Source organism: Mus musculus, chromosome 2 (assembly GCF_000001635.26).
Source record: "Mus musculus strain C57BL/6J chromosome 2, GRCm38.p6 C57BL/6J".
Taxonomy (NCBI): Eukaryota; Metazoa; Chordata; class Mammalia; order Rodentia; family Muridae; genus Mus; species Mus musculus.
Window position 1 is genome coordinate 32,051,350 of NC_000068.7, and position 18,975 is coordinate 32,070,324.

At 51.8% G+C, this 18,975-nt stretch overlaps 2 protein-coding genes across 12 annotated transcripts in view; one reads left to right on the forward strand and one right to left on the reverse strand.

Moving 5' to 3' along the window:
- Nup214 (nucleoporin 214) overlaps positions 1-2,626 on the forward strand; it is a 79,568-nt gene extending 76,942 nt beyond the window's left edge. For 4 of the 5 annotated variants that reach the window (XM_006497945.4, XM_030249890.1, XM_017317375.2 and 1 more), the window contains 2 exons: positions 425-449; positions 770-1,022. In XM_006497945.4, the coding sequence (XP_006498008.1) occupies positions 425-449; positions 770-803 (59 nt within the window). In that variant the 3' untranslated portion in view covers positions 804-1,022. Of the gene's footprint in view, positions 1-424; positions 450-769 lie in introns of all 5 variants that reach the window. The other variant, NM_172268.2, reaches the window with a different exon arrangement.
- Positions 1-18,975, reverse strand: part of Fam78a (family with sequence similarity 78, member A) — a 41,504-nt gene that overhangs the window by 5,381 nt on the left and 17,148 nt on the right. For 2 of the 7 annotated variants that reach the window (XR_003952794.1, NR_151493.1), the window contains 2 exons: positions 17,878-18,424; positions 676-866 (listed from right to left, as the gene is read on the reverse strand). Coding sequence is in view for 3 of the 7 variants with exons in the window: in NM_175511.4 (NP_780720.1) it covers positions 17,896-18,424 (529 nt within the window). In the remaining 4 variants the exon portion in view is untranslated. Of the gene's footprint in view, positions 1-675; positions 867-12,648; positions 12,816-13,343; positions 13,563-15,535; positions 18,425-18,975 lie in introns of those variants that run through there. The other 5 variants (XM_011239099.1, XM_011239096.3, NR_151494.1 and 2 more) reach the window with 4 other exon arrangements.

Below are 18,975 nucleotides of genomic sequence, written 5' to 3' on the forward strand. Positions count from 1 at the left end.
CATCTTCAGAGAGCAAATATATGTGTCCTGTGTTGTCCTCACACAGAGCTCAGCAAAGTTGTGACTTTTTTTTAACAAATACAGAACTGGCTGCAGAGGCTGACTGATGCTCAGAACCCCGTGTGGCATCTGAGCCAGACCTAAAGTGTCTGCCTTTCTGCTCTCAAAAGGAAAGGAATCAGATTAATTATCAATAAAAGAAACCACTTGTGTTGTCCCATAAGATGATGCAGGGCAGCAGTGCACAGACCGTTACCTGCAGCCAGAGCTGAGGACCTAAAATAGTGAGGAGGGGCTGACTGTACCCTCAGTCACCTAGTAGAATTGGGTTGGGGAAGGCTTGTCAGGAGCCAAGCAGGACAGAGCCTGCATAGCTGAGAGGCCCTCAGCTCTCGGCTCTGACATCCTCCTTTCTGTGTTTCAGCCTTCACCTTTGGATCATCTAACTCGTAAGTACTTGTCTGCCCTGTGGTCTGCCCTCACTTAACTCAGTCAAATGGCCCAGGGAGGGGGAAGTCTCGGCCATGCTGGACTTGTGTGATGTGCTGTTTCTGTTTGCAGAGCCAGGCTAAAGAGCCAGGTTAGCAGCAGGTGTTGGGTTTAGGGCTGCCGGCCTGCGGGAGGCTGAGTAAGAGATGATTGGCCTTCCCGGCAGCAGGGCGTGGAGACACTTGCCTCATTTCTGTGGTGGTGTCTCCAGCTGCCTGCTACTGAAGGCTCCAGGCCCAACTCGAGGCTTGTGTGTTGATCCTCTCTGCACTTCTTGCAGGTCTGTCCAGGGCTTCGGTGGCTGGAGAAGCTGAGCTGATGTCAGCATTCCCTCAAGTTCCTGTGAGCTCCTGTGCGCATCCCTCCACAGCAACAGACTGTCAAAAGAACTTTCTCATGAAAACGCTCAGCCAGGAAGAAACACTGGAGACCAAAGCTCAGCAATGCTTAACTAACTGCCTGTTCCCCGCTTTCAAATTTTACATCAAGTTTTTCGTCTGCTATTAAAGTGTTTGGTCTGGTTCTGCACAGAACATCTGGGTATTTATTTGGGTCACAGCCAGAGACATTCCTATGGCTTGAGGAAACCAAGCCAGTGGTCTCTGCCCAGTGGCATTCTGAGTAGAGCCCCTCTACATGGAAAAGAGCAGAATGTGGCAGACACCTCCCCACGTTAATGTCTATGCCACATGTTCTGTGGTTCCATGTCAGGCTCCTGTGAGGGCCCCTTCCTTCACAGCCAGTTCTAAGACAGGTATGGCAAACAGACCAGGGAGGCAGCCGCTGAGCTGCCTGTCACCTGCCACCCTGTCTCTGCTCCTGCATGCTCTGCATCTGCTGCCAGTTCCCAGTGCAGAGGCAGTCTGCTGATCGTCTCCATACACAGCATTTGCAGACCTACAAACACCACGTCCTTCCTTCACTGTTTGGAACCCACGACTTACGGGGACATCAACAAGTCGCTGCAGGCTTGGACAGTGTGCGAATCCATTTTAGACATGCTTCTTTCTCTGGGTGCGTTAGCTTTGAGGGCCTGGCATGTTCTGCTCCTTGGGCTGTGGAGTCCTGTGCTACCAAAGCCTCTGCAGAGACCATCTGTCACCTTTCAGGTTCACAACATGGCACTGCTCTGGACTGGGTCAAGGGCAGAGGGAAGAGCTGTGGGTTGGGGTTTGTCATACTGGAAAGGTTTTGGTTCCTTTGTTGTTCAGGGGTTGTTCTTGTTTTTGAGACAGGGCTTCCCTGTGTAGCTGGCTGTCCTGGAACTTGCTCTGTAGACCAGGCTGGCCTTGAACTCAGAGAACTGCCTACCTCTGTCTCCTGAGTGCTGGGATTAAAGGCATGCCCACTACCACCTTGCTAAGATGCTGTTTTGTAATGCTTTAAGGTCATGGTGCAGTCAGTGTGACTGTGGTCCTATTGGCTTTTGTGTCCCCCATGCCACAGCTTGCTCAGGTGTGCCCTTATGTCTCAGCCTTGGCCTCAGACAGGGAGTTCAAGCCTCCATCCATCCTTATTCAGGGGAAGAACATGACCATCAGGGATGGGCGCTCCCCCAGAGTGTTCAGTGGCTTCTTATCATCTCAAGAGGAATCTGCCCTGCTGGGTTCCTAACCAGCCATCACCAGAGCCAAGACAAGACCTAGAATTAGGCACAGGGTCCACCCGGACTGTCACCCATTCTCTGTGCCACAGAGACTTGTCTGCATGCTTCACTCATTAGGGGCTCTGCCTCTTCTGAGGAGCTGGAGCCTTGAGAGCCTCAGTGTGGCCTCCTTTTGGTCCTTTGGGAATTGAAGAGCCAGGCACCGCTTGAGGCCCCTCTGCCCGGAAGCAGGTCTGTCTCTCCGTATGCTTGGAACTTTGCCGACCAGGTCTCTCAGACCAAGGGATCGCCAGGCTTCTTTTTGTGTCAGGGTCTCACTCTGCAGCCCTGGCTGGCTTCAAACTCTCTGATCCACCCTTTCCGATATATATCAAGTGCTGGGAAGAAAGGCACTTGCTCCAGGCTTTCTGGGTTTGATGGGGAACATTCATGGATGAGGACTATAACTGGGTAAAGAGAGGGAAGAGCCCGTTTTGTTACCTGAAGAGGAAGACTGAGATTAAAAATGGAAATGAAGGAGTTAGTGAACTGAGAAAATTCAACTGAGGTAATTTCCAAGGGTGCCATAGTCCTGCTTCAAGCATTGAGTTGTTACACTTGACAAAGCAGCAGGACAGAGATCAGGTGGCGGGGGGCGGGGGGGGGGTCCTCCTTCAGGCAAGAGGGTCTGTAGGTACTTCCTGCTGTCAGTGGACTTCAGCCAGCCACAGAGGTGAGGGGAGGTGACACACCCAATTGTGTGATCAGATTATATATATATCTTATAAAGTAGGTGCCCAGAGAAAGCTTAATATTTTTTTTAAAGATTTATTTATTTATTTATTATATGTAAGTACACTGTAGCTGTCTTCAGACACTCCAGAAGAGGGCGTCAGATCTTGTTACAGATGGTTGTGAGCCACCATGTGGTTGCTGGGATTTGAACTCGGGACCTTCGGAAGAGCAGTCGGGTGCTCTTACCCACTGAGCCATCTCACGAGCCCGAGAAAGCTTAATATTAAACTCACATCTCTCATTGACAATTCTAGAATGACAGGAACTCACCAACCACAATAACCATGGCCAAGGGAGTGAGGATGCCTTGGGGACTCACTCCTTTCACAGTTAGTGTTGGCCAGCTTTTCAGGCTGGCCGACCACACCTGTCCTGACGCCCTGCATGCTGAAGGCAGGCTGGAGGGCCCACAGTAGCTCTGCCCCATCAGAGCCTCAACTTGGAACAGTTCTGAGCACAGACCTACGCCTCTTACCAAATCCCTGTGTGCTTATGGGGGGGAGGGGGGGCATACTGCTGACCATGGGTCAGGAGTCCACACTTCCCCCTAAAGTGAGAATCTGTGGAAGCATACTCAATGTCACAAGATCCAGTCCTGTACATGGGAATGACAGTCACCACCACTGAGTTCTAGCTCAATGCAAGTGCTCTCAGGTACTGTCATTGCTCAGGCCCGGCCACCTGCTGGGCAGCATCCTACCCCTCACTACTACTCTGGAGGCTGAATTCTAGCCAGAGCTGCTGAGGCTCAGTGCTGAGTTAGTTGGTCTCCATGGTCCACACCCTCCCTGCGGTGCCGGAGACCTGACCCAGAAACTTCTGTGGAGGCTGCCGAAATAGCAAAAGCAAGGCAGCAGGGAAGCCCTGAGACAGGTTCAGCCACTGTGCACATGTGTGCACAGGGAAAGAGCTCCTGGACTTAATGGGAGTCTGTCTCTGAGAAACCAAACGATGGCCTCTACCACTGTGACCACCTGAAGCACTAACTTCATTTTACATCTGGGAAAGCAAAACAGACCATGATGAGAGAGCTTAGAAAAATCCGTTTTCTCCCTCCTCCTCAAGCTCCATGAAGCCCAGCTCCCTCCCAGCCCAGCATCCTGAACTTCAATGGGACATGCACTGAGCTGCTGGCTCGACCTGGCCACCTATCAATGTAATCCACCCCAAAAAAAGAGCTAGAGGGGGCTGACAGCAGCAGCACATTCCTCCTGTGCCTCACTAAGCACGACAGTAAGTGCTGGAGTGTTTTCTGGCAGAGCACAGCTGATACGGCCTATGGAGCGATGTCAAATGCTGTCTCAATGGAGGATTAGTGTGGAGAATTTGAGGTCAAGGGTTTAGGCTGAACTGCCTTCTATGTATAGAAAGGAGCCTGTAAGGGAATACAAGGGCAGATGAAAGCCTTGGCTGGGTGGGGGTAGACAGGATGACATGCCAAGGCAGAACAGAGCTAGTTACCCAGTTACATAGACCTCCTGTGAGCTTCCCTATCACAACTGCAGTCCCCTTGGTCTGAGAGACCTGGTCGGCAAAGTTTCAAGCATATGGAGAGACAGACCTGCTTCCGGGCAGAGGGGCCTCAAGCGGTGCCTGGCTCTTCAATTCCCAAAGGACCAAAAGGAGCCCACACTGAGGCTCTCAAGGCTCCAGCTCCTCAGAAGAGGCAGAGCCCCTAATGAGTAAAGCATGCAGACAAGTCTCTGTGGTACAGAGAATGGGTGACAGTCCGGGTGGACCCTGTGCCTAATTCTAGGTCTTGTCTTGGCTCTGGTGATGGCTGGTTAGGAACCTCTTGAGATGATAAGAAGCCACTGAACACTCCGGGGGAGCGCCCATCCCTGATGGTCATGTTCTTCCCCTGAATAAGGATGGATGGAGGCTTGAACTCCCTGTCTGAGGCCAAGGCTGAGACATAAGGGCACACCTGAGCAAGCTGTGGCATGGGGGACACAAAAGCCAATAGGACCACAGTCACACTGACTGCACCATGACCTTAAAGCATTACAAAACAGCATCTTAGCAAGGTGGTAGTGGGCATGCCTTTAATCCCAGCACTCAGGAGACAGAGGTAGGCAGTTCTCTGAGTTCAAGGCCAGCCTGGTCTACAGAGCAAGTTCCAGGACAGCCAGCTACACAGGGAAGCCCTGTCTCAAAAACAAGAACAACCCCTGAACAACAAAGGAACCAAAACCTTTCCAGTATGACAAACCCCAACCCACAGCTCTTCCCTCTGCCCTTGACCCAGTCCAGAGCAGTGCCATGTTGTGAACCTGAAAGGTGACAGATGGTCTCTGCAGAGGCTTTGGTAGCACAGGACTCCACAGCCCAAGGAGCAGAACATGCCAGGCCCTCAAAGATAACGCACCCAGAGAAAGAAACATGTCTAAAATGGAATTGTGCGGACAAGGCCACCTGGCAAACTTGTCAAGCCCACGTTGTCCCAGAGCCAGACCTGTTCGGCTCAAGTGGACATAACTTGCTGTGTCTAAGCCCCTGATGGCAGCAGCCCCACAGCCTCAGCTGTTGGGTCCACCCTTCTCTTGCTGTGTCTGGACTAAAAGAGGTCATTCCACAGACGAGTTAAGGCTGCAGTTGCTGCTTTATCCCCTTTCCGCTTATAAATAGAAGTCGTTCATACCAACGCCCTGGATGGAGATGCTCAGCGTGGTTTGGGGGTCTAGGATTGGCAGCATCGGAGACTCTAGGCAAGGGGCGACAACTAGAAGGCAGGAGCCTAGCTACATCTCAGTCCTGCTCCATCTTGCTGCCACAGCTGGTCTTAAAACCTCGATCACAGATGCAGCCTGGCCTCTCCCTGTGGTTTGAAGGGACCTTGGATGACCATGTCCCTCTTTCCAGGCCCTGTGACCTCTCTCCCTTCCTTGTCCCGCTTGCCTCACTCCCTGATGGCTCCAAGGCTGCATTGTCTGCTTCCCTTCTGTCTCATTGGGCCTCAAAACTCTCCTGGTGTCCACACCTCCCAAAGGTCTCAGTGTAGGAGCATAAAGCCTCTCCCAAAAGCCCCTTGGGCCACCTTCCTAGTCCTCTCTAGTATCCTAGCTGGATAAGAGGCATGCTGCGTTCCTCTTTGTGTCCTTGGCTATTTGACTTATTCAGCTACTGTCTCCTTGAGGCCCCACCCATGGTGGTCAGCCCCATAAGAAGCATATTTATCTTTTCCTAGTCCCTGGCAGTGCTGAAAGCTAGAACCAACTCAAAAGCCTCAGTAGGTGCCTGGTTTGAGTGGGATGGTCTTAAGGTAGTCCAGGAACCCCAAAACAGCCAACAGCACTCTGCTCTTTCGGGTTTCCACCTTTAGGAAGGCGTGAGCTCTGGGTGGAGCACCCTTTGTGATATGAGACTTCCTGAGCTAGAACCACTTCACCTGCCACTTGTCTCTGTTTCTTCCCTAGAGATGCCCAGGATAGAACAAACCACTCCTACCCTCCCCACCATGAACACACAGCTGACAGCCTCCTCCTCATCCCAGAGCTGACCAGATCTCAGAAATGAGGTTGACTGTCCCAGAAGGAGGGACATGCCTTGGGCTAAAAGATGCCTTCCTCCTTATCTGCACTTGGATCTTCCTAGTCTAGGAGGATTCAAGGCTAGCCCCCTAGGACGGGATCCTTCATCCTCACTGCAACTGCAGCTAGCCAGGGCTGCAGAGAAGAGAGGAGCAGGCCAGGCTGGTTTGAAGCCTTTAGCCACTGCTGCCGCTGCTGTGAGGGGCTTCTTGAGCCGATGGAGCAACATGGCTGTCACCAGCAAGTCACATCTTGAGCTCTTGATTGCCCCATTGTCCATCCTTCCTCAGGACAGGGAGATGGTACTGCTATAGTTATGTTGCAGGGACCTCAGAAAGGAGGCTCCACAGTGCAGCTAGTGCGTGCTCCCTCAGACCCCAGGGCTGGCTGCTGGGAGCCAGGGTCTCTACTTATCAAACTAAATCCCTGAAATATGGGAACTCTGGTTCCCTTCCCACGGGGGTTTAGGTCCTTCGCAACACATTGACCACTCACTGAGGTCTTCAAAGGTCTTCTTCTCACACTGGGCCACTCTGAAAACAGAATTAACTACTCTGAGGCATTCAAGCCAAGTGGTGTTGGGGCATCATAAGCAGACCCACTCCTCTGTGGACCAAGATCCCACAGGGCAGCATGCTCCGGGTGAGCCTCCAGATCTGAAGACACAGGCCCTGCAGCTCCACGCAGCCCCGCACCGCAGCCCCGCACCGCAGCCCCACACTGGTCCCTCACAAGCCCCCGAATGCTCAAGCACAGCAGGTGCTCCCTGGAAAGTGGGGAGTCCCTGCGGTGTTACACTGTGAGGTTGATGACTCCTGAGATGTACCACCTCGTTCTTAGGCCAGTGCCATAATTACCAAACTTCTCTTCCTTTCTTTCCCCCTCTAAGTGCTGGTTATTTGGTTCTTTAAAACCAAAAAAAAAAAAAAAAAAAAAAAAAATTTCTTTCAATTTTTGGAGACAAAGTCTCTTACTGTGTCTGGCCTTTGACCTCCAGCCCCTCAACCTTTCGGGTTCTTGGATGACTTTGTTTTGAGACAGGGTTTCTCTTGTGTAGCCCTGGCTGTCCTGGAACTTGCTCTGAAGACCAGACTGGATGTTGCCCTGCTGCTAAGATCAAAGTCTGACGTTAACCAGACAGCCCTGAGCTCAATGCAAAACGACAGACTCCCTTTGTCATGGGGCTTCTTTTCAGGGGGTGGGTAGGGGGAATCCTGGACCCCTCCTAAGGAATGTCAGGTAGTCCTGCATCTGAGACTCCTGGACCGCCTCCCAGTGCCAGTGAGGCAGCTTAGCAGCCTTCAGCCAATGACCTTTGCCCACTCTGGATGGTCTCATCCCCTTCCCCAAACCACGTATCCCTTAGTTCACCCTGAGTAAAGTGTATGCATACAAACCCACCCCAAAGAAGGAAATACGCACAAGCCAAGATCATCCCGGAGAGCTGTTTCATTGAAGATCTTTTTACCTAAAAGAGCTGTAACACTAAGGTCCCAAGAGAGTCTCTCTCCCTATCCCCAAGAAATTCGCTCTCAAACAGACCCAGGATGCTGCCCATTCCAGACTCCCATTTCATCCTTCCAGATGGTTGTACAGAGGCATCTGGACTCCCTGAGGAAGCTGAGGACGCAGGACCCCAGGCCTCAAACTCAAAGATCTGTCTGCCTCTGCCTCCGGAGTGCTGGGATTAAAGGCGTGTACTACCTTTGAGCTGAGCTGCTACCTTGGTTATTTCTAATTTGGCTTTCCTCTGGAAAGTACAGGACGGTTCTGACCCATAATCTTTCCTTGGGTGAACTGAGCTGTACTCTCCCTTTTCCAACAAGATGAATGGGTGGGAGGCAGGTCTGCCCTCTCATGTAAGAAACTCAAGTCTACTCGGAACAGCTGACCTCGACCATCGAAGAAAAGGAGGGTGACCCTGAGACCCCAGAGGGAAATAGGGGAGACCTGCAGTTGCTGAGGTTACAGCTCTGGAGAAAGTTCCAGACCACAGTGCAGGACAGAGGTTAGATGGAGGCTAGCAGGCTGACTGGTTCATCAGCAGAGTCCTAGAGAGGACAGTCACACAGAACAATGGATATCTGAAGAGCCCCCACAAGTGATAAGGGCTGACCAGCACATGCAGGGAGGGAGACGAGGTGACTTAGAGGCGACCTGCAGAGATCCAGAGCAAGAACTATGCTGCAGCCAGTTAGACTATCAGAAGGACTAACTCCCCCAAGCACTGAGCTCACACTTGGGGTTGCCAGTTTTACACCGAATGTCACTCAGTCACTAAGGAGTTTAAAAGCAAGATACAAGTGAATCCAACTATTCCCACACCAGGTCCCAGAATTGAACTTGCCGGTGTGGCTTGGGGAAGTGTTAGCCTAGAGCACAAAGATCTGGGATCAGACACTACATAAACCAGGCATGACTGTGATTCCAGCACCCTGGAGATGGAAGCAGCTAAGATCACCCTCAGTCGCATAGAGAATTAAAGGCCAGCCTGAGCTATGTGAGACCCTCCCTCCCCCACCCTCCAAAAAGAAAGGAAGCTAAAACATGAAACAAACACAGATTCCAGAACTCAGTTTCAGAACACTATGGGAACACAAAAGGACCTATCATATAACATGCTAAATCTCAAAGCATCTAGCGTCTGACCAGAAATTACCCAGCATGCAAAGCAGCAGAGAAACACATTCTCGGAGGAAACCAGAAAGACCACTGTTAACATCTGAAATTCTGCACTTGCAGGAAAGGCACAGTCAAGATTTTCCTGCAGGCCCAACATGAACATAATGGTCCCCAGCAGAGGCCCCCCCCCCCCCGCAATGGGTCCCCAGCAGAACCCCCCCCTAGTGCGACAGAGGGGTAACGTGATGCTGCAGAGTGTGGCAGCCATGTCTGTGCAACAGCAGTGCAGGGGGCAGGGTCACCAGACCCTCTCCCCAGGTGGAAGCTTGACTGAGCGTGGAACTCCAGTGATGTTGTCACAAAGTCCTACCCATGCTGGGGTGTGACTTTACAGTGTCAAATCCTGGAAACTGCCCACACTTCTACAAATAAATGCAATAATTTCATTGGGTCACCAAGCAGGACCAGAACAGCATTGTTTCCTTTAGCCTGCTCTCTCTTATCAGGGGTAAATAGATATTTAGTTGTTCATTTCTCTCCAGGACAATGAATGCAACAAAGAGACCAGAAGAAAGATGAACATGCTGTTTGGGCTAGAGGCTTAGCAGAGAAGGGAGTTTTCTGCCAAGCCTCATGATCTGAGTTCAATCGAGAAAATCCACTCCACAGGTTGTTCTCTGACCTACGCACGCATGCACACACGCACACGCATTCACACACTCATGTATGTGCTACACAAGGGTATGGGAGCTACAAAAGCAATCTATTTGAACTTCTAGAGATGAAAACTACAGTCTCTGAGATGAGACTCTCCTGGAAGGAATAAACAAAAGAGGGAAAGATTAGGAGCCATGAAGACCTTGCTGTCAGCCTGAGATGGAGAAGTCCCCACCCCAGGTCTCCTGCTGTTACGCCACAGATATGTCTGGATACATGATGTGGCCACAATCAAAGTCATTGTAAGGAGAGCTGAGTCACTGAACTTCAGAGTAGGCTGCCCAGAGGTAGTCCCCTCACAGGGACCTTGCTCTGGCACGGCTCTATTGTCCATTTCAAAGGCTGTTCTTTTAAATAGCAGTGGAAGCAACACAAAATGAAGTCATACAGAAAGACAACTTCCTGTGGGCTGGAGCCCTGGAGGAGTGCAGGAAGCCTGATGGTGTGGGCCCACACTCCTAACCCCTGGGAGGTGAGAGGGGAAATTCAGGGTCTTCCTTGGCTATATAGCAAGTTTGAGGCTAGCCTGGGCTATATGAGATCCTAACTCAAGAAAAAGAAAATGTAGCTGGGCCGTGGTGGCACACACCTTTAATCCCAGCACTCGGAAGGCAGAGGCAGGCAGATTCCTGAGTTCGAGGCCAGCCTGGTCTACAGAGTGAGTTCCAGGACAGCCATGGCTATACAGAGAAACCCTGTCTTGAAAAACCAAAAACAAACAAACAAACAAACAATTGTTAAATAAGATACTGGCACAGACTACTACATGAATGTCTACAGTTAAAAAGGCTATCTCAGGGGAGCGGCAAGTGGGTGGAGGGTCGGTGGCACCAGATTATGGTCAGATATCTGTGGCAGGCTGCTGCACACACAGTAACTTTGTCTAATAACAGAGCATAGGTTTCAAAGAGCTGGAAGGAAGTATTTTGAATGTTTCTACCAGAAATAAATGATCTATGTTGGAGGATGTGTACGTGTTCCACCTGAGTTAAACATACACATGTACAGAAACTCTATGTGGTCCCCTGAGCCAGTCCTCTTGTCAGTCAACGGGGTCTGTGATGGGGAGGGGGACTGAGGGTCAAGAGACTCGAAGAATAGAAACAAAACAGGATATCAAGGATCAGTCTCAAGTCTCATTTGTTGAAAGGCAACAATGGGTGTATATGCACTCGCTGGGGAGTGCAGCTGGAGACACTTTTAACCACAGGTTCAGGATGTGTAGGAGAAAAACAAGATGTTATCAGAGTGTTCAGCTGTGGTGGGTTTCTCTAACCCACCTGTAAGTAAATAGCCCTCAGCCGCAGAGATGATGGACGCTTTCTGCTAGGAGTCGGCGGCTCCCAACAGCCCCCACGATGATTAACAGTGAACACCAATGTGACAGGTTCAAGCACCACTCAGAGATCCTCCTCAGGGCAAGTCTGTGACCGATTATCTTGGTTAGGTTAATGGAAGCTGAAAAACCCACCCTAAAAGCGAGTGGTGCCTCTCTCTGGGCTCCAATCCTGGGCTACGTAAAGAGAACATTTGTGCCTTTCTTTAAAGCTTTACGTGCACAACTCTCGTGGCCCAGCCATCACACTCTCAGGATAACTCACCAGTGTCCATCTCTATACTTAGCAAAAAGCCTTTGCAGCAACTTTGCATGCAACCATCTGAAAAGGGAATGAGACCTCACCACCCACCACCAAGTGAGCGAAGGGGCTGGAGAGATGGCGCGGTGGCTAAGAACTCTAGTTCTTACAGGTGATCAGGGTTTTGTTGCCAGCACCACGTGGTGGCTTACAACCATACGTAACTACTACTTCTGATCTCCACGGACACCGGGGACACACATAGTGCACAGACATACATGCAAAAAAACCACACACAGAAAACAGCAAACTTAAACATAAGTGTGTGTGTGTGGGGGGGGGGTGGTTGTATGCTAATACAGTAATTGTGGCATGGCTGTCTGACAGGGAGGGATATTCAAAGACAGGATTAAGCATTTCTGGGTTCCCTAGTCATGTGACCATCCGGTCTACCAGTGTCACAGTCACAGCTCCTGTGGGATCCCCAAATCTCGTAGGGAGGTTGGCACACCGCTGTGCTTCACAGCCACGGGGGCAAGGACTCGGAGGACAGGCAGGGCTGCAAAGGGTAGGAAGCCAGGAGACTAACTGCCTCACCTTCACAGGAAGTGGCAGACTGTTTGCAGGAAATCCCTAAGCCTCATACTTAGTAACATCCAAAGCCCTGGTTAACCACTCTGTCTGGCAAGCTGCTAGATCAGGCACCATGCTGCCGGGGTGATTAGCTGTACCCCACTGCAGAGTTCTTCATTGCTCAGAGACACTGAGTCCCCAATGGAACTCTTTCTCAACTGGACAACCAGATTCGGGCCAGTGTTGTAGCATTCACAGGGAGCCCCCTGCCCTGCAGGGTCCCCATTTCCTTACCACATCTTGATGATGAGCTATATCTGGACTAAAAGAATTAGGGACACCCAAGTTTAGAGCTGTAAACACCTGCCCCAAAGGCTCATAAAAGACTTCAAAGGTACAGTAAGTCCCTGTCACCATGGTACCCAGAAAGATGTTTTCCCTCCTCTTATCTTCCTGCCTGTCTGTACACAGAAATAGCCCCATCCCAGACAAACACAGCATCCTTGGTCTCTAGATAAAAATCTTTGGCTTCCAGGACAGATGCTCTGAGCAAGGGCCCTGTTTATCACGAAGCCTGCCCGTCTGCAGACAAGGTATGTGCGTCTCCTGCCTGAGGAGACCGGACTAGTCAGGTCAGCTCACTAGACCTCACTCAGCAAGACAAGTGGCAGCCAGGAATAGTCCTGGACATCTAGATGCTCACTCCAGAGAGCCACCCTTCACCAATCTGGTCTAAAATGTCACCTGATAAAATACCAACCAAAGCCAGGTCCAGGGTGAAGATAATCCTGTCTCTGCATTCCCAGCCGTCATGTCTAGAGGAGTGGAAAAGGCTGAGCCCAGACAGCAGCAAATGGACTGGCTTTTGGCAGGATTCAGAGTGATCAGAAATTTCTCTGGTCACAGCGCAGAACATGCCTGCTCCTTGTGGAGACAGTTGTCACAGTAAATTCAAGGCCAGTCTGTGAGCCATACCGAGTCCCAGGCCAATCTGGGGTACAGTGTGAAACTCCGTCTCAAGGGACAGAAGTTTCCAGTACCAGAAGGGCTGCTGAGCGTGGCAATAAGCTTCATGCCTTGCAGGACAGGCTGAGCGAAGGGGCAATAGAGAAACTGGCAAAGTCACGGGGAAAAGCCCACGGCCTTCTGAAGCTTCTTAGTCTAGTGACCTTCATCTAGTGACCTTCAACAGGCCTCAGGTCACTTCCCAGGGCCAGTTTCTTCCTCTGAGAAGGTGGGGGTGGGGAGGCAGGAAAGACCCTGGGACCATGTACAGCTGTGGGATGGGGAACTTTCCTATAGCTGCTTGCATAATACTTCAGTAGGCTCTGGTTTTGTGTGTGTGTGTGTGTGTGTGTGTGTGTGTGTGTGTGTGTGTGTGTCTATACAGAGGCCAGCAGTCAACCTCAGGTGTGATTCCTTAAGAGACATCCACCCTGATTTTTTTTTCCTTACCTGGGTCATAGCTCCTGCGTGGCAAGCACATTACCAACAGTCTCTCTGAAGTCCTTCAGTGGACAGTTTAGGGGTAGTGTGTGCGCTGTGGCCTGTTGCTGCTTCCAGTATCCGGACCTCAACCAGCTGGGAGCCAGTGTTTGTGGAGGACCCAGAGGACATGGAGGATGGCCAGGGGACACAAAGCCACAAAAAGCACTCCAGCTTCTAGAAGTGTCTGCAAACCCAAGAGCTGAACAGCCCCTGGACACCCCCGCACCCCCAGCGAGTCTCCACCAAGCCGTGGCTGTGCTTCCTTTGTGGCCTCATGGCTGATCCTACAGTGAGTTTCTGGCTCTTCTGGGATCGACTAGGGCAGAGGCTCGGCGGCGGAGGGACAGCTGTCACAGCAGCAGGCAAGCAGAGAGCCTCTGTGCACCTGCTTCCTGGAACCACGCTCGGCAGTGGCTTGCCCATTCCGACAGCTGGCTCCAGGCCTGGAGGCCCTGGAGGGGACGCTGCCCCTGCTTTTGTGGACTTGATATCTCTCGCTCGTTCTCAGCCTAGCCTGGACTTCTGAATTTAACTTGCTGTCAGCTAGAGCAGGCAGGAGGCTTTCATTGAGTCATCAGATGTCACCTGGAAGCCACTTGCCTCCTGCACATTCCACTACCCAAACCCAGGCTGTCACATCCCACTGTGGTGCAGCTAGCTATATGCTGTCCCAAAGATGGCTTCCTGAGCTCCTGGGGTCTGGTTTGTGTGAGCTGTCTGAACTACTCTTTTGAGAACACACACACATACCACAAAACAACAAAAACTCATCACGGTCCCTTGCACCCTTGCACGCATGCGCAATCCACAATCAAAAACCAAACTGACACAGGCACCTCCCAGGAGCCATCTGATGGAGAGTACCAGAGAAGCCCAAGATGCAACTTCCTGCACTGTGTCTTGGCCTCAAGCAACCGAGACCAGTACTGTTGGTATTGTAAAGTACCCAGAGAAGCCAAGCCTAAGGCCTAGATGGATGAATTGGGCACTTCCTGCCCCTCATAGCCGTGCAGTGAGGCCACACCCACTCTGGGGAAGCCTACAGCCCTCAGGTGAAGCTAACCCTTCTTCAAAGCCTGCTTTTCTATGGGCGTACATAACTAAGTACACAGACTTCTGGGACGTGAGGTGGGGAGAAAGGCCTTTGTTGTCTGAAGACCCTGGATGGAGGCCATGCTGCAGGCTAAGGACTTCCCTAATAAAAACCGATGATTATTTGGCACCAAATGTATACCCAGAGTCTTCTGCTCTGGCTGAGCATGCAGTGTCAGAGGCTGGCTCAGGCTGGAGTCAAATTTCGGCTCTACCTCTTGTAAGACATGAGGTCTGCCAGTTCTCAACACCCCCATTCACAACCTGCTTCCTTGTCCATAAGATGGGGAAGCCCCGATGGCCATCATGGCCCAGCCACTCTAGAATCAGAACCTAATTTATTTATCCACATTGGCCACAGGCAGCGCCCAAGAGCCCCTTTCCAAGAAAGCCTGGGTTTCATCCAAGTCCACACAAATGACCTTGTGCCAGGAGTCCACCATCAGGACACAGAGTCACTCTAGCAACTATGAGTCCCCCAACTTTCCACACAAATGTTCCAAAAGCTGGGGCCACTCAGCTGAGTGCCTGCTGCACACGGGAAAGGACCAGAAGGGATTTCTCAAACCCAAGTAAAGCTGGGCACCGTGGTGTAAGCCCGCAACCCCAGCACTGGGCCACTGGGACTTGCTGGGCAGCCAGTCTAACCTATTGGTGAGTCCAAGGTTCATCAAGAGACTCTCCCTCAAAAAGTAAAATAGACAGCCCTTGAAGACATTGGCCTCTGGTCTCTACAGACATGTGGAGTGCATGGGCAAGTAACACACACACACACACACACACACACACACACACACACCTGCAAAAGCCGTTCTTAAGTCTACTGTCTTTCTGGGACACTAGTCAGGAATATTTCTACAATCCCAGTGCCAGACCCGACGGAGACAGGAGCATGAGAAAGAGCAGCTGTACAGGCTGACAGGCCAGAGTCCCTGACTTCAGGCACTCAGCACAGGAACCACATAGCCACACAGCGTCCTCCCAACGCTCTCAGCCTGGCCAGCCACAGTGAGCCTGCTACCCTACATAATTGCCACCAGAGCCAAGGGTGCTTTAAAATTAATTTTATTTCTCTACATATCTTTTATTTTAATCTTTTTTTAAAAAAAAAAAGGTTTCTTTGACATTGTCTTCAAGAGTCTCGCGCCTGCTGGTAAGTGCACGCATGGGTTCGTGTTCACAGTACTGTCCGTGACCAAGGACAGTTGGTGCTTATTGCTAGAAACAGTGAGTGTCCATGCCCGGATGGGCATGGGTGTGAAGGACAGCAGTAGAGGGAAGCCTGGGGTCTGTCAACAACATGAGGCAATGGACCGAGGGGACCAACCCAAGAGAAGCTGAGTGTTCTCGCCCAGACCCACACAGCCTCTCTGGGGTTCTCCCTAGCCCTGTCTGTCTTCTGTCAGGCAGGAGGGGAGAGAGGAACGGGGAGCCAAGGAAGCCAGGTGGGCAAAGCCAGGCATGCAGTGGGGAAGGAGCGCAAGATATGTGGGTTTGGGGGTCCCCATGTCCAGAGCAGTTCGGGCCACCCCTACTGTGATTCCTAATCCTTATTCCCACCAAACCTTTAGAGAGCACTCAGCCCAGGACAAGGACTCGCTCCCAACCCTCACCAGGGCCTGTCTCTTTTCTTCAGGGCAAGGAAGTCCTGAACACAGAGAAGGCCTTTCCAGTCACCAGCCAACCCTGATCTAGTGTGGGGCTGAGACCTCATGGCTCTCCCAGCTAAGATGACATAGAGAAAGAGAAGGCTCCAGGGAGGTCCAGCCCTGACAAGTGGCTCTCCAGCCAACTGTGCCATGGGCATGATCTGTTCGGTGTGCTCCAGGTGACTGCAGCCCCCAGCCCTAGTGGCTGAGAATGACCAGACATTAAGTACCCTGGAAGGACAAGCGTCTCAAGTGTAGAAATAGAGCTGGGATCTAGCTGTACCTCCCATGCTGTCTCCGAGGCTCCCCTACAAATGGCTCAGCAGCAGCAAAAACATTCTTTTTCTTGTGATAACAGTTTTCTGTGCTTATTACTGGTTCGAATCCAGTGATGCAGCTGTTAGTACGCTTAACGGAGTGTCCCTCAAGCAGCTCAAAGCAGACATTTCTAGAAACCATGGCATCACTCAAGGACAAGTTCTAGGGCTCCAGAAGGGAGACCCCAAGACTGCCTACCATGTGTCAAGCCAGTTTCACAATGGCCTGACACCTCCCAGGTGAGTCAGCTGACTGCTTGCTCCCCAGACCTCCACCTCCCCAGGAGCACCTATGATGGGGAGGGGAGGGACCTAAGCACCCTCCAGCTGGTGCTTAGCTCCTATATGCAGCCCACCCCAGAGAGTCCGGGAGCCGCTTCCCCTGAGAATGAACCAGAAGCTCTGATATGGCTTCTTTACAGTGTGCTAGCGTATGGGCATCCCTGGGTGCTGGAACCCCAGATTCAAGTGTGATAGTGCTGGCCAGGAGGAAAGGGCATGCCATCTTTACCTTAAGACAGCTGGGACTGTCCAGACTCAGTGGCAATGCCCCAACCCCAACCCTGCCAGGCATTTGGGACCAAGATAATGGAAGAGAAAAAGCCACATTCCTAGGGGTGGGTTCTAGAGATAGCAAAGGTGAAAACGTTACCTAGCTCCAACCCAACACTTTGGGGACTCTTCTCCCAGAATACCTCCATCAGGCAACTTAAGGCTACTGAGGAGAGGGGTGGGGTCAAGGATCTATGCCCTGCTCAGCTCGTACCCCCACCCCCGGCAGGTACTGGGGAGGGGTTCTACTGGGGTGGAATAGAAGCTCTAGGAAGAGTCTGTGGTTTTGATTCTGCACAAACAACAGGATAAAACAGCTGGTTTTAGACCTGAGATCGCTCTCTTGCCCCCTCACGCAGACGCCCAGGAGGAGGAGCAGGGTTCAGGTGAGCCTCCCCTCTTCCCAGCTCTGACTGAAGAGGGCAAGTCCTGTAGGGCAGAGATCCGTGGCCTTTCCAGTTCTTTCTCTCCTTTAAATTCAGCTTAAGGCAAAAGTTTGGCAAAGCAAGTCTACATAAGGCCGCATGGCAGAGGGGAGGCAGAGGGGAGGCAGGAAGAGCAGGCTGGGTCCCCTGACAACCAGCCTCCTCCCCTGCCCCTGCATCCACAAAGAGGAGGGGAAAATTAAAAAAAGCGGTGTTTCGGAGAGTCAATGAACACTGAGGTTGTGATAGGAGGAGAGGAGCCCTGGGGGTGGGGTGGGTGGGCGCCTGTTGTCCCTGGCTCCCCCCTCCCTGCAGGGAAGCACGTGGAGGAGCCAGGAGGCCGGCCGGTTTTAGCACAGTGAGATCCGCCCCGGGAGAAGGTAGAATGGTTGTATTTTTCTGAATGACCGACAGGGCATCTGGGTTTCCTTCTGAGCAGTAATATTGTTACTACGTTGAGTCTCACCTCGCAGCAGCCTGGCTGTTACCGGTGCTTGGGCGGGATCACCACCAGTGGCTGCCCGTACTTGGGTCTCCACATGAGGACCTGTGCATCGTTGGCGTTGGGCTTGACCAGGGCACTGGGCGGGATGGGCTCATTCTTGCTAAGGATTTTAGGCTGGTCCTGGGCAATGGGCTCCCGCAGCCTGGCGCGCTGGCCCAGGGGCCGGTTGGGATTCACCTCGATGCTCAGCTGCATGCGCCAGTGCAGGGTCTGCAGGATGATCATATCATTGGTGGAGGTGTTGGTGGCCACCAGCCACGTGGTGAAGCTCTGGTCCCGGTAGATGTTGGTCAGTTTGGCCACGTTGCTCTCACTGACGGGCACGGCCCACGTGACGCTGGGGTAGAAGTTATCGTTCATGCTGATGATGAACTTGGAGTCCCTCTTGGTGGGCCCCACAATCGTGCAGGTCTCCGTGGTATTGCCGTACCAGGGATAGTTCACCCCATCAGAGTCACTGATGGCCTCGATCTTTCCTTCCTGGAGGTCGGGGAGCTCCCAGCTAGACCTAGGGAGCAAAGAAGGTCAGGAGAGGCTCAGTCACCAACCAGTAAGGCTTTTCTGCGTTCTTAGGATGTATCAGGTACTGTCCTGGGACCCTGGAGACAGGAGGGACTCAACCCCCTTTGCTCATGGGGCTGACGTGGGATGGAGCAGACAATAAACAGGACATTATTCAATACCAGGTAAGATGAGCCCAGTCACAGCCCGCTTCAATAACCCGAATGTTGGGCTGAAAAGACGACTCAGTAGTTCACCTACTGCTCTTACAGAGGACCCACGTTCAATTCCCACATGAGCAAAAATTCTTAACTCCAACCCCAGGAGGCCTGGTGCTCTCTTCTGGCCTATGTGGTACCCGCACTCATGTGTACATACACACACACACACACACATTTAAAATATTTTGGAGGGCTGGAAACATGGCTCAGCAGTTAAGAGCACTGCTATCTTTTAGAGGTCCTGAGTTCAAGTCCCAGTCCCGACATGGTAGTTTACAACCATGTATATAACTGTAATCCCATGGGATCCTGTTCCCTCTCCTTGTGATATACACAC